The sequence below is a fragment of the Diceros bicornis genome, chromosome 8 (assembly GCF_020826845.1).
Source record: "Diceros bicornis minor isolate mBicDic1 chromosome 8, mDicBic1.mat.cur, whole genome shotgun sequence".
Taxonomy (NCBI): domain Eukaryota; kingdom Metazoa; phylum Chordata; class Mammalia; order Perissodactyla; family Rhinocerotidae; genus Diceros; species Diceros bicornis.
Window position 1 is genome coordinate 32,335,578 of NC_080747.1, and position 22,485 is coordinate 32,358,062.

At 35.9% G+C, this 22,485-nt stretch overlaps 1 protein-coding gene across 3 annotated transcripts in view; it reads right to left on the reverse strand.

The window, feature by feature from the left end:
- The window catches only part of RFC1 (replication factor C subunit 1), a 69,434-nt gene that overhangs the window by 27,332 nt on the left and 19,617 nt on the right, over positions 1–22,485 (reverse strand). For 2 of the 3 annotated variants that reach the window (XM_058546899.1, XM_058546898.1), the window contains exons 5-9: positions 6,458–6,690; positions 5,513–5,590; positions 4,445–4,522; positions 3,001–3,088; positions 1,834–2,123 (exon numbers count right to left, since the gene is read on the reverse strand). In XM_058546899.1, the coding sequence (XP_058402882.1) occupies positions 1,834–2,123; positions 3,001–3,088; positions 4,445–4,522; positions 5,513–5,590; positions 6,458–6,690 (767 nt within the window). The remainder of the gene's footprint in view (positions 1–1,833; positions 2,124–3,000; positions 3,089–4,444; positions 4,523–5,512; positions 5,591–6,457; positions 6,691–22,485) is intronic. The other variant, XM_058546900.1, reaches the window with a different exon arrangement.

Consider the following 22,485-nt stretch of genomic DNA (forward strand, 5'->3'; position numbering starts at 1 on the left):
CCACTTCCTATTTTACATTATTTTTAACTTGTAATACACCTCAAATACCTTTGAGAGTACATAAAATATTACTTCTACACAATAAATGATTTAATCAACAAAATAGGTAACCTACTTTAGTTATGAGTTAAATATGCCATTATTGGCTAGTCTTAGACCTTAGCTCTACTCTTGAACAGTGGTTCTCAAACACTGGTGTGTATTCATACCATCTGAGGAGCTTATTAAAATACACCTGCCCAGACCACACACTCTGGGAAACGATATTTTTAACAAGTTTCGCAGGAGGGTCCAATGCATACCAAATTATTCACTTTATAACATTAATTCTATGAAAAAAATAATTATGAATTATAAACAACTTATAACTTTGAAGCACACCAATTTATGAAGTCAAAATTATTTGACCAAGATAGATTGAATTTATTAAACAGACTTTGATGTCCCCAAAACTGCTTAAGTAAAAGTTCTCTGAGACATTTCTATTCCAACTTTGAAAAATACAGTGAAGAGTAACAGTATCATTTAAAGATTTCTTCTCCTTTAATAAAAATAGACAAGCCTCTGTAAACTGAACATGTTTAGTGTGCCTGAAGAAAAACATTCTTCCGCCAGATAAATATTTAAGGAAGAAAAATCTAAGACCAAAAAGTTAATTGTTCCCCTAAGCATATTTATGAACACTGACCACAAACAAAAGCATCTTGAAATCATCACCAGTTCACTGTTCTGCACTAAAAAATAATGGTGATAAGCAGTTAAAACAGACAATATTCTGTTTTTAATTCTAAGTGCCTAAGAGCCTTGAAGGAATAGTGGTTTCTCATTATAAATCTAAGGTGGTTCCAAACTGGAGATTCTAAGAAACCATTCACTTCTCAAATATACATGAAAACAAGGAAAACTTCTGAAAACCATTCTGAATTATTTCACTGTTTTGTCCTTCGAAAATGATTTCAGTATTTCAATATTGTTATACAAGAGCAAAAGGGAGTACATTTTGGACATATATAAATAATAATAATTTTAATAATAGCAAAAACTTATACAGCACCTATTATGTACCAGGCATTGTTGTGAGTGGTTTTACATATTAACTCATTAGGTCCTATTATTATCCCTATTTTACAAATGAGAAAACCAAGCAGAGAGGAAAAGTAACCAGACCAAGGTCACACATCTGCTCAGTGGCAGGACTATGATCTGAAACTGGCTCCAGAGTCCATGTTCGGAGCCACCATGTTATCCTGCTTTTTTTGGCCTCAGAGGACCTGAGTTCTGGCTCTGCCACTTACTAAGCTGGATGATCTTGGAAAAGTTATTTAAACTCATCTCTAAAAGTTGAATAATAAAAGTAAATATCTCACAGGGTTGTTGTGAAGATTGCATGAGATACCATATGTATTAGCACAATATCTGATACACAATAATACTCAATATTAACTAATTTAGCTATATTAATAACGTATATTCTGCAACATCATCTAAATAAGACAATATCTTAAAAGTACTATAATGACTTAGAAAGTTAGAAATAAAACTGGAGGGCCAGTCCCGTGGCTTAGCGGTTAAGTGCGCGCACTCTGCTGCTGGTGGCCTGGGTTCGGATCCCGGGCGCGCACTGACCCACCACTTCTCTGGCCAAGCTGAGGCCACATCCCACATACAGCAACTAGAAGGATGTGCAACTATGACATACACCTATCTACTGGGGCTTTGGGGGAAAATAAATAAATAAATAAAATTATTAAAAAAAAAGAAATAAAACCAGAAAACAATCAAACCCAGATGAACACACAGCCCCAACACGACATATTTTTAGAAAATTTCTACCTCTTTTTTAGCTGGAGAACTTTTGGTTTTCTTAGGAGTTTTTGTCTCTCCTTTCAACTCAATGGCATTTTCTTTGCTTTTTGAGGTCATAGGCTGTGTTTCTTTATAAGAATTCTCTTCTTTTTTTTTCAAAAGTGCCAGCTTGGAACTGGCTTTTGGAGAAGGTTCTCCTATTTTGTGACCTGGTGACTCGGGATGTTGCTGAGATTTTTTTGAACTTTCACATTTAGTTTGCTTCTTAGGATTAGGACTACAGTTCTTTCTCTCCTCTGAAAATTGTTCTGTTTTTACTAGAAAGAAAGAAAAGATTACAATTGTTGTTTTGGGCAATGATACCCAATATCAAGATTATTTTTTCATCTTTCAACTGAGTAATCTTAGTAGCACACAATGTTATATGGTGATTTCATAACATTTACATCAAGATTTTAGTTCTTTATACAGCACATTTATTTTTAAAAACTAAACACCTGTATATTACTTCTTTGTATAACCATTTCAAATTGAAGGATCTGTCTTTCTAAATACAAATTACTCATTCATTGAAATAATATGGTAAACTACATTTAAGGACACAGACTTTATTCCATAGATAAACTTCAATGATCTGAAATTTACACAGAGAAAACTTACTGACTAGAATACGTCACATAAAAATTCTGTGTTTGTAATATAGTCTGAAAGCCCAAAATCCTGACATTTCAAGACTAAAAGGTACTAAATGAACAGATTTACTTATAGGATTAAGTCCATCGATACTAGTAGATCATTAGATATCAGGACCACTAAAAAATAAAACCTACAGACTATCAGCAAGAAAGTTTCAGATGACCTGGACAACTATGAGTCAACTCCATGAGCTTGAAACAACTAGTTCTTTGTCTTCATACACTGATGTCTACACTTTGCACTATACTTGGAAATTAACATGAAGCCAAGAGCTGTGATACATTTTTCACAACAATCATAGCGCAGATAGGCATTCTGCACCAGCTAATATTCAATGGCTTTCAAAGTATCTAAGTAGAACATGCTCCAATACTCCTATGAAATAATGTCTACATAACAATACAAGGTGATTATTGAATAGAATGTTTAAACAAGGTTACCATGAATTTTCTTCTATAAAGATAAATGTTCCAGCTTACTTTTCTCTGCTAGTATTACCTTTATGAGGATATTTATGCTTTTCTGTTTTACTTAAAGTAGCTTGGACAGATGAAAATGTCTCTCTCTCTTCTGGGTCCTTTCGAGCCTAAGAAAATTTTAAGTGTCAAATGTGACAAATAATAGGAAAACTATTACCACAAAATATATTGTTAAAATTAATCAAAGTTTTAATTTAAGTTTTTTGTGGGTTTTTTTTTTTGGTGAGGAAGGTTGGCCCTGAGCTAACATCTTGTACATGGGACGCTGCCACAGCATGGCTTGATGAGCAGTGTGTACATCCACACTCGGGAGCCGAACCTGCGAACACCGGGTGCCAAAGCGGAGCGCATGAACTTAACCACTATACCACCAGGCTGGCCCCATAGTTAAGTTTTAATTTTAACATTAAGGACCACGTTCCAAAGTAGCAGGACAATACAATAAATTTTCATTCATTCACCTACAAAATTTCTGGAGCAAATGAAGCATGTTTTATTACTTTTAATTTTACAGATGAGAAAACAGACGAAAGGGTATAAAAAATTATCCCAGTTCTTCCCAACTCGTGAATCTGGAAATGGAAGCCTTATTTCTGCTTCTTTCATCGCAATTCTCAACTGTAGTATTACGAGGTTAAAAACTAAAATCTAAACCCAAAAGACTAAATTAAAAACTATCTAAAGTCAAAACACAAATAAAAGAGCACTTTCTCAAAAGAGAAAAAAAATATCCATTCTCTCACTGCTCCCTCAAAACTCCATTTTACAAAGAGGTCACAAATTGGGGTGCATGACATAGTATTATTTGAAATAATTATAATTTGAATGCCTTTAGATGGAGTAAGGCTGTTCAAATGACATCCACCATCCTCTATTGTCTTACACCTGCCTGCTATAAAATCTTTTAAAATAGTCAGCTATTGTTACTGACAATATTAACAGAACGTGATTCAACGAAAATAAGTCTAATTTTTTGGAGATATAAGTGCTTAAAAAAAATTTTGATGCTTTTAAAGATTCCCCAAAATATATTCACTATTATTTGCGACTGTCCTAATACAGATCTTAAAGTTAGCTAATTAGAAATAGCAAAATTGTGCTTCCCAAAAAGACAGTAATTAATATTAAATTTATTAAACTTTAGGTTCCATAGGAATCTTTGTAAGCATTACTAATTGAACAAGTACATAAGAACCTCTTTGTGACAGAGAGCAAGTAAAAGTTGCAATTTTTGCTTTGTGAAGAAGGGTTCTAGTCGGCTTTGGCTCTATCAACCTTCCTTTGGGAAGAATAAGCTTCTCAATGAGCTTCCCCAAACACATTTCTATAAATTAAAATAATTTAGCTTCTTTCTAGAAGAGTTACTCATGGTTGCATCTCCAGAGCCTAGAGTACACAGGTATGAAAGGGAACATTGATCTGCACTATATATTCAGAATGCAAACAGCTTGCTAAAACGTCACCTTTTTGGTCTTAGGTTCTTCATCCAACATGGCTAACGTTCTGGCAAACTCTTCATCTTCATGCAGTTGTCTCTCCAGCTGTAAAAAGTGTCAACACGGTGAGTTACTTTTTATTCTTTTTGTAAATTAAAGTTTTTTAATGTTTGATTCATGATACTTAGAAGAAACTGGAAAAACATTTTCCAGAAAGTAACTATGACATTTTCCCACTTAATATTAATAGTTAAATATCACAAGATTGCTACTGGCCATTTCTCCAAACTCATCAAATTCAAACACTTCTACCTCAGGATGCCTGCGCTTGCTTTTCTCTGTGTAGAGGAAATCTTCCGCCAGATAACCAGCCCCATGGCTCGCCATTATCACTTCATTTTGTGTGCCAATGTCACTTCCTCAAGATGGGCCTTCCTAACCCCTCTGTTCAAAATAAAACACTTATAACCCCAATGATCACCCCAAAACTATCTATTCCTTTACTTTCCTTCATAGCACTTATAATGACTCGACATTTTTTTTTAACTGCAGTATCCTTAACACCTAGAACTGTGCCATGCACTCAGCAAGTGCTCAATAAACACTTGTTGAACGAATATAACAGGGTTACTGCTCAAGAGAGCACACTGAACTGGACATAGATTTAGGGATCATCAGCATATACATAGTGCTTAAAGCCACAGGAGTGGATGAGATTGCACACAGTGAAAAGAAAAGAGATATGACCAAATTAAATTATTTTACCTATACTAAAGAAGGCTTCCACTCAAAGAAATCTAATAAATCTTTATATAAATAATTATTCCCTGCTCTCATCATTTATCTTTTATATAAAAATTTAGATTTTCATGTATTAGATTTCAACTTATTTTACACACAACTCTTACAATGAGGCTCGTTAGACAAGACTAGAACAATTAGACTAGACCAATTAGTTCTAGTCTAGACTAGACTAGGACAATTAGACTAGAACAACAAAATTAGACTAGAACAACCTTTATTGTTTGCCTGGATAGACTAAATAGCAAGTCACAACATCAAGTTGTTAATGATATCTAAACAAAATGCCAATACCTCTGCATCTTCATCAAGTTGCAATTGCTTGGCGATGGCTTCATCATTTAATCTGGAATCATCTGCATTTTGTGAAGGCTGTATTTCAGAGAAAATCAAGCAAGATCAGCATAAACCTTAAGGTAAAAATAAGATGCTTCTTCTTGACTGTAGCTGATTAAATATACCAATGAGAGATAAGTGTATCAATTATGAAATAGTATCAATGCACGCCAGCCAGAAAATCATGTTCATGGTTACTCCCTGACCACATCCAATTTCCTAATGAGCAAACATCCTACAGGCAGATGGTTCTCACATAATTCTATTGAAATGTTTAAAAGAAGTACCCCAAAAAATCTGTAGACTAATGTCTTGGCTTCAGAAGTAGTCCAGAACATTGGCAAACCAGATGGGAGAATGATCACAGTGTTCTATGGAGGCACTGATGAAATCAACAAACACCATTTGGCAGGCTTTAACTCAGGAGACCATTTTTGCTATAATTTATCTGTATTTCTAGTTCCTAAATGTCCAGGAAAAAATGAATCCAACATCAGCCAAATAGAGAAGGTAAAAAGTATAGCATAGGTAGGCTCTATTTATAAGTGATGTATTTATGACTTCATTTAGGAACAAATTTTTTGTCCAATTTTGTCTGGCTGAGGTCAATAGTGAAGTGAGTTTGCATTCTGAGTACTTAAATTCTCAGAATTACAATTTATTCTTGTGATTTAAATGATCTTTCCCCACTTTCAAATATAAAAAAATTAAATGTGTAATATTCTAACTTACTCATCCTCTAAAATGTGGCAATTTTATTCATAATCATAATTCATAAATAGGAAAATTATTTTCATCAATAAAATATGTTGATCTATTTATAACATCCAAATTTCTCATCTTATTAATAACAGTGAATGGGTACAAATCCTGAACATTCTTGCCTGCATATAGAACACTCACCTCTTTTCTTTTGCTTGCCACCATCTTCTTATCTGATCTTTGGACACTTCCAGTTCCAAAATAATCAAGCACTGATGTGGGGGTAAGTTTTATTGGTGATAAAGGCTTATTCTTGGTCTTAGTGTTTTCTTCATTCTTTTTCATGTTTGATGCTCCAAGATAACTATTTGTAGATCCTCCATTCTCTTTTGACTTAGAGGTTGCCTTCTTACACACAAAGTCATCTTCTTCATCTTAAATGGAATATAACAGATGTTGTTTGATAAAACATCAATTCTAATTATATAAAGCAACCACTTCCACTAGCTTTATAAAAAGTATACAAGAGCTATGGGATTCTAATTATTTTTTTTCTTCCTATCTCCTGAATTCAACAGTCATCCTCACATTTACCAGTGCCAGGTCTGTAATATGCTATTTTCCCCAATTACCACTCAGGGTATACAAAAGTATTTATTTACTCATGTATTCAACAAATATTTACTGAACACCCATTATGTGCCAGGCAGAGGATACAGCACAAAATCCCTGCTCTCATGGAGCTTGGAGTCAGATATAGAAATAAACAAATATAGACTGTCAAGTTATAAAAAAGTATGAAGAGAAAGTAAAACAGGATGAAAAGAATTAAAGAGTAACGAGAGGTACTCTTTTAGATAGGGTAGTCAGGGAAAGCCTCTTTGATAAGCCACATCAGAACAGGGCTCTGAAACAAAGACACCTTAGGCAAGAATGTTTAGGCAATGAAAACTACAAGTGCAAAAGCCTTAAAGTGAGTGTGCTTGCAGGACAATGTGACTGCAGCACAATGAAGGGGGCACATCACAAGAGGTAAGGTGAGAGAGGTAGGGGTCAAATTCTGTAGGACTTTCTAAATCATGGAAAGCATTTTAGGTTTTATTTTAGATTGGGAATCTACTGGAGACTTTTCAGCAGAGTAGTGAGTGATACAACTTAAGTCATGTCCTTTGGAGAACACACTGTCAAGGGGTAAAAGCCAATGCAGGGAGAGACCATTTACGAAGTGATTATAGTTCCAGAAGAAATGCTGAAGACTTAGACTAGGATGGTATTTGCAGAGGTGGTAAGAAGTTGTCAGAGTCTAGCCAAATATTGAAGGTGGACTGTCTAGCAGTATCTAACCTCATTTAAGACTTGAAGCACTTTCTTTTACTACATTTTAACTTTCTAAAAAGTTTCCATAAAACATTTGGTTTTAAAAGTCTTTCTAAGCATTCATGACGATGCTTAGATAATTAGAGATCCCAAAAATGTACTTCAAGAGGGCCTCGATAAATTTTTTTGTTTGGTTCAGTGAGTCCCAAGATAAAAAGCTTTTTGCTTTGGCCTAAAAACAAAAGAAGTCCAACAGAAAGAAAAATCTAAAAGGAATCATGAAGACTAGGTCACTATAGGGTGAGAGGGTTCACTTTATAAGTCTGGTATACAAGGCCACATATGAGTGAGTCTTACTTCCTCTCAAGTACTCCCTCATTCAACCCCGAGCATTTGCTACGGGCCTTATGTGCCAGGCACTGTGCTATTCCCAGGTGGCTGCCATCTCAAACACGAAAGTACCTAAGATACGTAAAAGCCAGAAAGGATTTAGTCCTACTTTCTAATTATTATATTTATACTAAAATGAAACTATAAACTTTACAAAGCATAAGTCTTACAGGTTTCTAATTACTAAATGTAAAAAGTAATCCACCATTTAAAGCAAGAGATATCTCTAAGGATGCCCATACAGTTCACTACAAGCCCACTTTCCCTAAGAACTTACACCTCACCCCACCCTCCAAGTGCCTCCAATAACCATGGTTGTATTTATTAGATGGCTCCATACTCCTCGCCACCACCAACTGGATCAGGAGTGGGCATTTGATCAAGGTTGGGCCAATCTTACCCTTGATCAGTGTGCTGAACTAATGTGTATAAACTAAGGAGCTAAAGGTTTATTCCTACATTCAATGAGGCATGACAATGGCCTTATAATAAATTCCGTTTTGCTTACAATAAGCTAGGTTTTTTTCTTAAACTGAAACCAACAGATTTTAATTAAAGCATACTTGTTTTAATTATCTTCAACTATAATCAATCTACCTTCAAGCTTAAATTAAAAATTCAGGGGCCGGCCCGGCTGGCGTAGCGGTTAAGTACGCGCGCTCCGCTGCTGGCGGCCCAGGTTCAGATCCAGGGCGCGCACCGACGCACCGCTTGTCAAGCCATGCTGTGGTGGCGTTCCATATAAAGTAGAGGAAGATGGGCACAGATGTTAGCCCAGGGCCAGTCTTCCTCAGCCAAAAGAGGAGGACTGGCAGATGTTAGCTGAGGGCTGATCTTCCTCAAAAAAAAAAAAAAAAAAAAAAAAAATTCATTTATAAATCTTTCTGAACACATCCAAGGCTTGATATATTTACCAGATTTCAGTTTAACCATGTTAACAAGAGTCAGCAAACTAGGTTCAGTCTCTCATATGTCTATTCTCCCTACCTGAAAACCAGTCCTTCTCTGCCTCTGCCAGATGTGAAAAAAGTGTCTGATTCAGATGGTTTTGCGAAGGCTAGATGACATTATCACCATTCCACTTAAGTATAATAGCCACACAAATCACCCATAACAGTCCTAGTAACCACTGAGAATGTAATCTGAAACTTCTTTTCTGTTCTCTTAGATAACATAATGAATTGTTATGATATTAGAGAAACCCAAATAATTTTCTATAATTTATAGCTGGTCTCTTTTAAACCCCGAGACTCAGTGAAGCTGAGAACGAAACCAGAGGCATCCAACACCAAACTATTCTACTTAGCAATCAAAATAAATTATGCAAAAAGCTCTTAAAAGAAGATTCAAAACAAGACGACATTGCTGATATCCTGGCTTTAATAAAAAAATAAGAAAACCACAAAACTGGAACCTTTTAAATACAGACAACCAATACATCTCCTTAGGCAGTTAAGTGTAAAATTAAAAGCATATCTAATGTATATGAGACTTCTAATCTTATCTGAAAGCTTATTAAATTTTATAATTCTTACTTGGTTTAAGTTCAACAACTGTACTTCCAGGCAAGAGGGATTCCCTTAATGGAGAAAGAACAAAATTAAATTGTCTCTGCAAAATGATAGTCCTTTAATAGTTTCTGCCCCACTTTAAAAATGCCAAAAGCAGTAACAATCCACTTCCACTACACCTAGCCCTGCTTATAATACACAGTATGACAGAAATCTCAGAACTGTATGGACAAAGTCAACCACTGTTTTCCTGTTATAGTTCTTCCCTAATCACTCAAGAACTTCCTTGCTATCTAAAATATTGTATCTGTTCTTAAGAACTTAATTCAGACAAGATCAATCACTGCTATTTAGTATAACTTCAGAAAGGGAAACAATGGTACTATAAATATTTGCAATCCCTAGCTTAACCCTTTCTCCAACAATCTCATAAATATTTACAGGTAAAAGACTAGCATGAAATTTAGTGAGATCAAGAATTTCTAAGATTATTAGATTTAAAAGACTGTTGGCAAGGGTGTATGGAAATGGGACCTTTACGTACATAACAGGCAATGAGAGTCAATTTTTTAAAATCTTTATGGAGGACAGTCTTGCAATATGTATCAAAATCTTACATATGCATATCCATTAATTGGACCCAGGAATTCCACTTCTAAGAATTTAGTCTAAAAAAACCCAAAGAAAATAAACGAATAAGTACACAAAGATATATGTACAAAAACGCTTCCCACAGCATTTGTTCATTCAAAAGTACAGACAACAGAATGCAGGAGGGCAAGAAAAGAAAAAGGAAAAACTAAGCGACTAATACAGTTAAAGCAAAAAACGACATCCTCAACTACGACAGTGGCACCAAAGATAGAGAAAGTGAATATTGTTTATAAAATGAGAAAATAACCTAAATATCTATTAATATATTCAACCATGTAATAGAATTCTATGCAACAGAACATTAAAACGTATATCCATATTTACTGACAAAGATATTCATATGTTTATTAAGTGATAAAAGCTGGTAACATAACAGGATACTTAACGATATATCTATATCTACCTATCTACATATTTATAGATATACTTTTTTGCGTGTGTGTGTGTGAGGAAGATTAGCCCTGAGCTATCATCTGTTGCCAATCCTTCTCTTTCTGCTGAGGAAGATTGGCCCTGGGCTAACATCTGTGCCCATCTTCCTCTACTTCATATGCAGATGCCTGCTACAACATGGCTTGATGAGCAGTGCGTAGGTCCACGCACAGGATCCGAACCTGCGAACCCCGAGCTGCTGAAGCAGAGCACGTGAACTTAACCAGTATGCCACGCGGTCAGCTCCTACAGATACTTTTAAATTCACATTCCAAGATCTGAAAAGAGTCAATAAAATGCTAACAATTTTACTATCTGGATAGTGGATTATGTGTGATTTTTCATTTTTTTCATCCTATCTTTTCATCTGTATATTACAAACCGACTATCTCCTAGAAACTCTCTGACCCCTTGACTTTCTGAGACAGAAAAAGCTTGGCTTCAATTTCTCCCTCCTCCCCACTTTCCTTTGCTTACTTCTTTCATTATTTATCAGCATCTCTGCTTATTCTGTCACTAGTTTCAGAGACTTCATCGTATCTGTTTATCCAATTACTGCTAATAATAGTTATCATTATTGAGCATTAAACTACATGTCAGGTACTCTACCACATTCTTTATAATGCATTATCTTTAGTCAACTAGTTCTATCTCCTATTCAATACCTGGACCCCATTTTCCACATTCCTGACAAACACACAGACGAGGCTTAAATACTTCCCAAACTGAGTAATGTAATTCAATGTGATCTCCCTTTTCTTCAGTAAACAGCACTACTGTACTCTTTAGGAAAATTCTTCCTTATTTTAAGCCAAAATATTTCCCTGTGAATTCCACCTATTTTCCTTAATCCATCCTGTTTCACATTCAGCATCTGAAGAACTGCCCCCATTTCTTCCTTCATTTCTCTTCCCTATAGATGGCAAAACAGTTTCATGCCACTCACCATCTGGGTTATTGGGACGATTAGATTTTTAAAAAGGCAAAGTGCCCAGTATAGCACCTAGCCATGTTATAAAAGACGTTCAATAAATAATAAAGTAGTACTCTCTGATGAAAACAACACTGAAACAGAAGTCCAGAAAAGTAAAATTCTAACCTGGCTTCGACTTACTATTTTTATTTTAATCAACTATTTGGGCTTCACTGTCCTCCTCTGCAAAATGTTGGACAAACTCTTAAGATTTTCCTTCTATAATTTTCAGACTCTGTGGATAGTCATAAAGATTTTTTAACTATTATACTCAATACTGGTGAGAATATGATGAGTTTGTACTAAATAAACACTAATTAAGAAAATGTAAACTAGTATGACTTTTCTAGAAAGCAATTTGCCAAAATATATCCAGCACCGTAAAGAAGTTCATAACCATTAGCACAGTAAGTCTTGGAGATAATCAGAGGTACTGACAAATATTTATATACAAATATATTCATCACATTATTAGGAACATGAAAAACGTAAGCAAAAGAAATAATCAAAACCAGGGAAGGGGGGCCGGCCCAGTGACACAGTGGTTAAGTTTGTGTGCTCCGCTTCCACGGCCCGGGGTTCGTGGGTTTGGACCCTGTGTGCGGCTTTATATAACACTTGTCAAGCCATGCTGTGATGGCATACCATAAATAAAGTAGAGGAAGATGGGTACAGATGTTAGCTCAGGGACAATCTTCCTCAAGCAAAAAAAAGAGGAAGACTGGCAAGAGATGTTAGCTTAGGGCCAATCTTCCTTACCAAAAAAAAAAGGGCCAGCCCAGTGGCATAGTGGTTAAGTTCGCACGCTCCGCTTCGGCAGCCTGGGGTTCACAGGTTTGAATCCTGGGCACAGACTGATGCACCACTCGTCAAGCCACGCTGTGGTGGGGTCCCACATACAAAACGGAGGAAGATGGGCACAGATGTTAGCTCAGAGCCAATCTTCCTCAGCAAAAAGAGGAAGACTGGCAACAGATGTTAGCTCAGGGCCAATCTTCCTCACCAAAAAAAAAAAAAAACCAAGAAAGGACTATATAAATTGTTTTCTAGCCATATAATGGATTCATGCAGTCATTAAAAATTAAGCCCAAATTTCAAAGCTCAAAAAAATCAAGAAAAGAGTAAAATTAGGCTGGCAAAAAGTCAAAAATGCATCACTTTGTTCTTTCAGGTTAGCCTTAACATAATGTTACCCTAAAAGGGGGGCTTCTGTCATGAGCCTTCTCTACTAGAGATCTCTTTATAATAGTGAAGGGTAATAGAGCCCTTCTCTGAATTTTTGGCTTAGAATACATAAATTTAAACCTAACAATATCTTCAAGCTATAGATCCAAAAAAGTTACTATACCTACTAAACACACACATAATTCTATAAACATTTTCATAATTTCTGAGTAAAAATGTAATTACAAATGGATTTTTCAAGGAAAAAATTTGTAAATGTTCTTCATGAAATTTCAAGTATGTTTTCATTGTACTAAGCAAAAATTGCATACAAGGCCCCTTTTTCTCTGCTAACCACAAAATAAATAGCTCTCCAGGCCCCTTGGAAAACAGGAGCAATTCTAGTGAAATACAGTTATGAAAACAGAAAGAAGACTGGCTGGTTTGATTTGACACTTATTTAGTGCCCAGTGATTTGTGCATTTCCCCATACTCCTTACATTTATGGGAAAAACTAACACCAAAAAAGTAAATTCATGATCCTAAGCGTAGAGATATTTCTCACAGAGGATTTCATTAACGTAAATATAGAAAAATAAATATAGTGTTCTACATATAGTGTCACAGGCCTATCTGAAAACATTCTGTCATCTTGCCTTGTTAAAACCAGAAAACCCGAAGAAAGCAGCTGTCTTAAGGTCTCTATACTATGACTTCTGAACCAGTTGTCTTAAAATATCTTTAGCCCTTAATATTTCAAAGGCTAGGGCAAAAGAGGCCAAGGATTAGAACAACGCACCTAGCCACTTGCAAAAGATAGTCATTTAAAAGGTGGTGTTGTGACTACCCTCACGTAAAATGAATATTTCACGATCCTACACAGCGTGCAGAGATGAAACATTCCAAACAAAATTATGGTTGTTTTTCTTTTTTAACATTTGTTCTTGTTTTCTAATGAGCCTAAATTTGTTCCTGCCTTGTCAGAAGCCAAAGGCAAACTATGTTCTCTTCTCCCCAGAAACTTATAATAAGATAATGATAAATAGATCTAAGTCAAATTTCTGAGACCTAGTTTAAAATCATGGGCAATTGAACACTCAGAATCTCCCTGCAGGATATCTTTCTCCTTATAAAAACACCATTTATTTTTATTTATATACCACATAACCTCAAATGTGACAACAATCACCAAGTAAACTAGCATTATCCAACATACAGCAGAGGAATTGCCTGGCAGAGAAAATTGTTTTGCCACTCTGAGTTAGATATGTTCATTTATTCAGAAGGATAAGAAATGAAAGAGAAGCAAAGTAATGTGCAGGTCCATATAAAAATCTATTTACAAGCCAAGAAGGAAAAAAATCTAATTCTGGAGTTCATACTGCCGAGAGTTTGGGATTCTAATTTTCTTTCCTTTGGTCTAGAACACACAGAAACCAAATTAATGGAGACCATGCTAGAGCGATCTAGTTACAGAGATTAAAAATAATTTATTTAGCAGCAACAAGTCAAAAACTAAAAGTATTTAGAGCCTTTTTTTTTTTTCTTTTTTTTTTTTTTGCTGAGTAAGACCAGCCCTGAGCTAATATGTGTGCCATCTTCCTCTACTTTATATGGGACGCCGCCACAGCATGGCTTAACAAGCGGTGCATCGGTGCGCACCCGGGATCCGAACTGGCGGACCCTGGGCAGCCACAGCCGAGCATACGCACTTAACCGCTTGCGCCACCGGGCTGGCCCCTAGAGCCTTTTTCTACAAAGTTCCTTTCCAATATTTCCTTGAGTCAAAAACCGAAATTGTCATTTTGGTTTGGAAGTAGACAAAGGTTCAGGCCATATGCCAAGTCTTCAATAAATATTTGGTAATTAAGTGGATGGAAGAAAAACTAAACATACTATCTTTGCACCATTTATGTGGTGACTCAGACATTCTATACTTCAGTATAATGAAATAAAACTTGTGAGACTGCTAATCTTTAATCAAGAAACTAGAAATTCATGATCATTACCAATAATCCTTTTAGAATCAAATGGAGTCAGTTACATTTTAAAAATAAAACTCTTATAATTTGTGAGGTCTAGTGAGGTAGGTGAGTAACGACAAATAAGAGAAAAAGTACTGGCTTGTGCTGTGATGTTACCCACCACATAGCTGTGGAATCCCCAACCCCACCAGAGCAGGAATAACAGTCCATGGAAAGTTACAGCTGGTTTCAATTACTAAAAGAACATAACACAAGAGGAGAAAGTGCAACGTTTTACTACTTACTCTCCTCCATCCTCCATCTCCACTGGATCTCACAGAAGAAGAAAAAGGGGGGTGGGGTGTGGGGGAGGCTTGGACAATTGGCCACAGGTACATCACCCAGAGCTGCTTACAATTCTAAGGCATGAAATAGGTAAGAGAAGGAAACCTGACTGGCCAGAAGCGTTAAGGGAGTGATTCAGCAATGCGATTCCCCACTTCCATTCACATTCCATTTCCCCACACATGAGAGGAGGTAACAATGCTGATCTCAGTATTCAAGTATAAATCACCTGTATATTATTTTATTAGTACTTAATGACATTTTTATAACATAATCCTACTTCCTTGGCATTCTGGAATACAATCCTGTTTTTCTCATATTTTCACAAGTACCTGACAGCAAAATATGTGTCACTAGAACAAACAACAGTCTTTTCAAAGATGCTTCAGAACCACAAATAATCATTCCAGATACTCTAGTGCTTCATTATTCACTGTGTCCTTTTCAATCCTCCCTCTCCATATGCCCCTTAATTTTTTTCAGGTCTCATAATATGCACTAAGGAAAGAGGACTGAAGAACAAACTAGGCAAAAAAGATTATAAGAAAGCTTCTAGCTCTTATAAAGATGTTTTAGTCAATGGGAATTTGTGGATAAAACTGCTAGAGCAATATCAGTGACCTTGGATTCATCATAAAACAAGAGAAGTCCCTAAAGATTAAAGAGGAGAGATGGAGTCCTAATTGTCAAAAAGAGAAAGGCAGATCCCCAACCACACAACTATAGAAGAGGAAAGGTTTGGTGACAATTCTGTGCAATAATATCAAGAGCAGGTCAAAAGGAGAATATTTAACAGAAGCAGACAGAGATTCACTGAGAATAAACTACGCTGGCCTAAGCCCTCATTTACTCTATGAGTTAGCAGACTAGTAGACGAGATGAATACTAGAAACAAGGGTTGTCTGGACATCCACCAAATTCTCTTCTGATAGGCTATGCCAGAGTTCCTAATCTCTGTATTATCGACATCTTGAGCCAAATAATTCTCTGCTGTAGTGAGCTCTCTTGTGCATCTCTAGGATGTTTAGCAGCATCTCTGGCCTCTGCCAACTAGATGCCACAGCACCCACCAGTTGTGAACCAAAAATGTCTCCAGATACTGCTAAGGGTCCCCAGAGAGGCAAAATCACCGTTGATTGAGAAGCAATGATTTATGGCAAGATGAAGAAATACAAGAAAAGTAACAGTGGTTACTAAGATTTGTAAGTAATTGAACAGCTGTTCATAAGAAATTGAATAGCTATATCCAGGATGCTGATAACGGATCACGTAATTTTGAAATTATTTGTCACTCAATACTAAACAATTTTACTAATGATACAGAAAGAAATACAAAGACAGGTTTATCATATTTGTAAAAGATATTAAATCAGATGATATGAAAAAATAAGTAGATGAGGGACATCCAAAGAACTACTGGATTCTTCCACAGTAAAGCTTTGTGCAATCTTAGATTGAAAACTGCTTCTTTTTTTTTTGTGAGGAAGATCGGCCCTGAGCTAACATCTGCCAATCCTCCTCTTTTTTGCTGAGGAAGACTGGCCCTGGGCTAACATCCATGCCCATCTTCCTCTACTTTACATGGGACGCCACCAGAGCATGGCCTGACAAGCAGTGTGTCAGTGCGCGCCCGGGATCTGAACCAGCGAACGCCAGGCCGCCGCAGCAGAGCACACGCACTTAACCACTTGTGCCACCGGGCCGCCCCGAAAACTGCTTCTTTGAGAATAAGTTTTCTTAAAAGTAAGTCAGCCCTAATATTAGGTAGTTTTGAAGATCAAATGAGATAGATACGAAATATAAGTCATATAATAAAGAATGCTATTCGATTCCATAAATTCAGTAAAAAGTGCTTTGAAAAAAGTTTACAGTAGTATGCAAGATAAAATTTATTTTAACATCATTATGGTAGAATTCTCTCTGCCTTTCACTCTGAACACAGGGGTTTCAATTAAAGAGACTCCTATGGAGAAGATACTGTAATTAAGAAAATACAAGCTACAAATAATACTAAGTAGTATTAATCTGGTGCAAATCTGTGAAAGTTTATAAATTTAAAATTTTAAGTAGATTTTCTCTTTCTATAAGTTAGAAAGTAATGAATAATGCATATGATACAGCAATACTGATTTGCAAACTTCCACATTATTCTCTCTTTCTAATAGACACAGTACCTAAATCGCCACGTTAAATCCTACCAAAACCTTTCACCTTTATCTCAAACTTCTCCCTCATCCAGGAAATGATTCTTGAACCTCCAAAATAAGTTACTTCTCCCATGCCTGAATATCCTTGGAAGATATTTTTATCACTGTTTGTTAATTTTTTGCTTATAATTTTTATATAAAAGGCTTATCTCCTCAATAGACTTCAGGCCCTTGAAGACAGGACTAAGCTTTATTCTTTTATCTATTTTTTTTGTGTGTGTGAGGAAGATCGGCCCTGAGCTAACATCTGCCAATCCTCCTCTTTTTGCTGAGGAAGACCAGCCCTGAGCTAACATCCATGCCCATCTTCCTCCACTTTACATGGGACGCCGCCACAGCATGGCTCGACAAGCGATGCGTCGGTGCGTGCCCAGGATCCGACCTGGCAAACCCCAGGCTGCCGCAGCAGAGCACGCACACTTAATCACTTGCGCCACCGGGCCAACCCCTCTTTTATCTATTTCATAGATTGCCCAGTACACGGTTGTGTACCTATAGTGAACACATCATGTTTGCTGAATAAATAAATTAGTGAGGATTTAATATTGTCATATAAAAGTATTCAGATTTAAAATAAAAGAAATAGATGACAGAATCAGGATACAAAAGCCTGGAATCTAACAAGATAAAAACATAAGAGCTGGGCCAGCCCAGTTAAGTTGCCACACTCTGCTTCAGCAGCCCGGGGTTCACAGGTTCAGATCCCGGGCGCGGACCTACACACCACTCATCAAGCCATGCTGTGGCAACGTCCCACATACAAAAAACGGAGGAAGATGGGCACAGATGTTAGCTCAGGGCTAATCTTCCTCAGCAAAAAGATGATTGGCAATGGATGTTAGTGCAGGGCCAATCTTCCTCACCAAAAAAAAAAAAAATAGTAAGAGTTTATTTCAGAAAGAAATTAAATAAGGATAAGCGCAAAGTTCCTTTTCTGGACCTGAGAACTGGAAAAGAAAGAGCTGAGTTCATAATAGCATATGTTTAAAAAAAAAAAGTATTAGTGGTGCATTGATCCACAAGATTAATGAGTCAAAAGGAAAAGGAAATGGAAAATGCTAAGGGGGGGAAGGGGGGGCACTCATAAAAGCACTGTGCCCATAAGTAGAAAGTGAAACTCCCACTCTATTCTTCATTATATACATGGATAAACCACATTCTTAAAATGCCACTTAACCTCAAGAAATACTGTTCTCTTTTAAGTGATCATAGTCTTCATTGTGAATTACCTATTTATTGATAAATATATTATATTGCAATGAAGTATAAACAAGTATGTGCATATCAATAATCCAATATCTAAAATAAGAGTATGAGAAAAATGAAATACATACTATTAAATTCTATGCAGAAGTTTTAAAAACATGAGATAGAGATCTTTCTGTATTTAAAGAGGGAGGGAGGGAGGAAGGAAGGAAGGGGAAGGAGGGAGGCAAGAAAAGAGAGGGAGAAAGGAAGGAAGGAAGGAAGGGGGGAGGGAGGGAAGGAAGGGAGGGAAGAAAGGGAGGGAGGAAGGGAGGGAGGAAGGGAGGGAAGGAGCTGAAGACATTAAGTTATGAAAAAGCAAGCTGAAGAAATTTTACAGTAAGATGCCACTCAAACAAATAAATACATGTATTATATAGATGTACATATGTGTGTGTATATATTTTTTTTATTTATGTAGTTATGTAAGGCAAAGGGATGGATGAGGGAACAGAACATTTTTATCTAAATTGTTTAATTCTTTTTCAGTGAGAATGTGTTAATGTGTTACTTAGGTAATTTAAAATATTAATCTAAATACTTTACTCATCCTCAAAAATGCTAAACTTAGTTTCTTTTACACAGAGTCTTAGTGTACAAATCAATATTAATTTTTGAACAAGTATAATCACAGAAATATAACAGACAGTTCTTAGTTTCCTCTCACTTTAAGGAAATTTTTGTCTCCATCACTCTAGGTTTCCCTAAAAACATCTAAGAAAAACTCTCTATCCTATATGGCACCTATTCCTATTTGTCTGGTACACGAAACTACGTCTCTAAAAATTAGCAAAGAGAATGGTACACACACACATCCCCAGTAATATTTTCCGCTACTATTTTCCCAATCATAGGTCACTGATATTACATGGTAACCTGGAGAACATCACATTCCCAATTTTTTCCCCATTTAACCTTCCCAAAATAATTATAACTTCAAGAGCACTAACTGCCTCTGGAATCATGTGCTCAATTAAAATTACTAGTCATAAACAAGTCTCAAGACAGGGAAAACCCCCAACATTTCTGACCAAACACCAGCCCCTGATGAAACTGCATAACAAAAGGTCATCTTTGCCAAACAAAACTCAAGGTCTCCCATTTCATTAAACAGCTAAAAGTAAATATATTTACCCAGTACAACAAGTATTTGAGTTTTTAACAATCTACAAGAACATTTTACTAGAGTTAGCTATGAAGATATTTATAAGCAATTTTTTCCTTTTCCTGTAATTTGAGAGATTAGTGTAAAGTACTTCAAAAATCAATAAATAACAGAAGACATATTTTAATCAAAGTGATGATGAAAAATACATCATGAAGCTAAATGGTAAGCCTAAAGATCAATATACTAATACAGCCTAAAGAATTGTACAACAATAAAAACAAAAGCACTTGAAGTAGGTTAATTTCTAAATTAAGGTTATTTCCTAAATATACTTCTCATTGTTTATAAGCACTGTGCAAGAGGAATAAAATGTGAGCCACATATGTAATTTTAAATTTTCTCATAGCCACATTTAAAAAAGTAAAAAGAAACAGGTGAAATTAATTTTAACAATATATTTTATTTAACCCGATATATCCAAATATTACCATGTAATTAATACCAAAAAATTAATAATTTACTTTTTTTGTACTAAGTCTTTGAAATCTGTATTTTACACTAACAACACTCTCAATTCGGGCTAATCACATTTCAAGTGCTCAACAGCCACATGTAACTAATAGTTCCCATACTGGGCAGCACAGATAACATAACATTTATAACATAAGTGGGTCAAATACAGTTTCTAAATTTTTAAAGCACAGTTACATAATCAACAGAAAGCCCTAAGTACTTAAACAAAAGCAAAATGTCTTTAGCATGGTCTTTAAAGGCAGATGAAGGTAGACAACAAAGTCAAAACATAATAATAACAGTTAACACTTACTGAGCATTTACCACAGGCCAGACCCTGTTTTAAGTACTTTTCAAGTATTATTTCATTTGATCATCACAAAGGCCTCTGACGTAGGTACTAGTAATATCCCCATTTTGCCAATGAGGAAACTAAGACACAGGGAAGGTAAACAAAGATTTAACCCAGGCAGTCTGACTCAAGAGCTCATGCTCTTAAACACTACACATGCTACACTGCAAGAAAAATACCAAAAAAAACAAAGGTTGGTTTATAAAACAAAAGATAAAATCTAGAATAATGAAACAAAAATTAATTGTTTCTTTTGGAACTAAAAGGTTTTCAAAACCAAATCATGTCACATAATCCTTTTCCACAAGAAGCTCCAATCTCCAAATAAACAATACAATTTTAGGTTAGAATTTTTATTTCTAAACTATTACTACCATAAATATTTTATTTAACCTTATACTGATAATGTAAATATTTATATTTAAAATGTGAATATATATTCATGACCTAGTATTGAAAAACTGTAGTTTTAGATTTAAAAAAGTAAAGAATAATAAAAGAATTATTTTACGACCAAGACTTTTCCAGTTAGTGTATTAACGTCAATAAGTTGCACTTTTCTTTTTCTGAAACTCATTATATTTATGATTTTATCATGCTAATTATACCATAGACTTCTTTTAACAGTTTCATTCTCTTTTACGGAGGGAAGAAAAAGGGCTTATCTTCCTCCCATTCACTTATCATTTCAAGGAATAAAAAAGTATGAGAAGATAAAGTAAGCAAGAAAAGAGCTAGCTTCTTTCTTATATCTCAATTCTAAGAAAAACCAGAATACTATGTAACACTGAACATCATATTAGATGGGTACATTGTACCCCAAGATTTTTAGCTAAAACAAAGAACAATGCTCACTTTCACGTGTACATTCCACTGGCAGAATGACATAAACACTGCCTAATGCTCATAAAAATTTCAGATTAAATGCTGGACATCTCTTCAGAAAATAACATTTGAAAATACCTGGTCTGAAATAAACAATCCCGTGTTAAGGAAAATCTGTAATCAGGCTTAAAATGTCTGACCCTTCTGTGTACCTAAAATCACAAGATAACGATAGCCTTGATCCACAGTTGAAGGCCATGGCCACCTGCACACTAACTTTGACATTTTCAGGGTGTCACTGGAAAGCTTGATCACACCACCTTCAGTTACATAATAAACCTATCACCATACTGTTTTTAGTAGCCCTCCCACCTATTCAAAACTTCACAAAGGTGGCCTGATCTAAGAAGGGGGCCTCTTAATGGAAGAGTTCATTTGCACAATGTGCCTGTGTAGATATTTAGCAACAGAACAAAAGGTTAAAGAATCTGTCGCCTGCCATAATGAAGAACTATCTCAGCTTATCAAAAATTTTACAGATAATATGTTCACAGCACTTACATTTTGTCTTTGATCATTTGAACAACTTTATCAAATAAATGTCTCAGAGAACCTACAAACCTCATCACAGGGCTTCCTGTTTTTCTTCTTCTATTTTCCTTTTGACCACTTATTATTAAATGTGTCAGGCACTGGGTCTGGCCCTTTCATATGCATTATCCCATTAAGTCTTTGCAACAAGCCTATGCAATTAGTGTTTCTGCTTTAGAGAAAGGGGGACAGACTCACTGAGCTTTAGCACAGCTGTTAGAAGGGAAGACAAGGTGCACCCTCCAGGCAGGGCTTCTGACCTTCCAGTCTCAGGTTCCTTTTACAACACGAGGAGTTTCCTTCCTCTTTCATTCTCTACTTACTCACCAATTTATCTACCATGAGTACCATGTTCATACTCTCAAATAATGGCCCATACATGTAGGCAAAATTTTATTGTTACTCCTATCTCCAAAAACCGTGGCTTTTATCTGCAAATTCCAGTAACATTAAAACTTAGAGGTGAGGGGCCAGCCCGGTGGCAGAGTGGTTAAGTTCGCATGCTCCACTTCAGTGGCCCGGGGTTCACAGGTTTGGATCCCAGATGCAGACCTACGCAAGGCTCATCAAGCCATGCTGTGGCGGCATCCCACATATAAAGTAGAGGAAGATGGACATGGATGTTAGCCCAGGGCCAA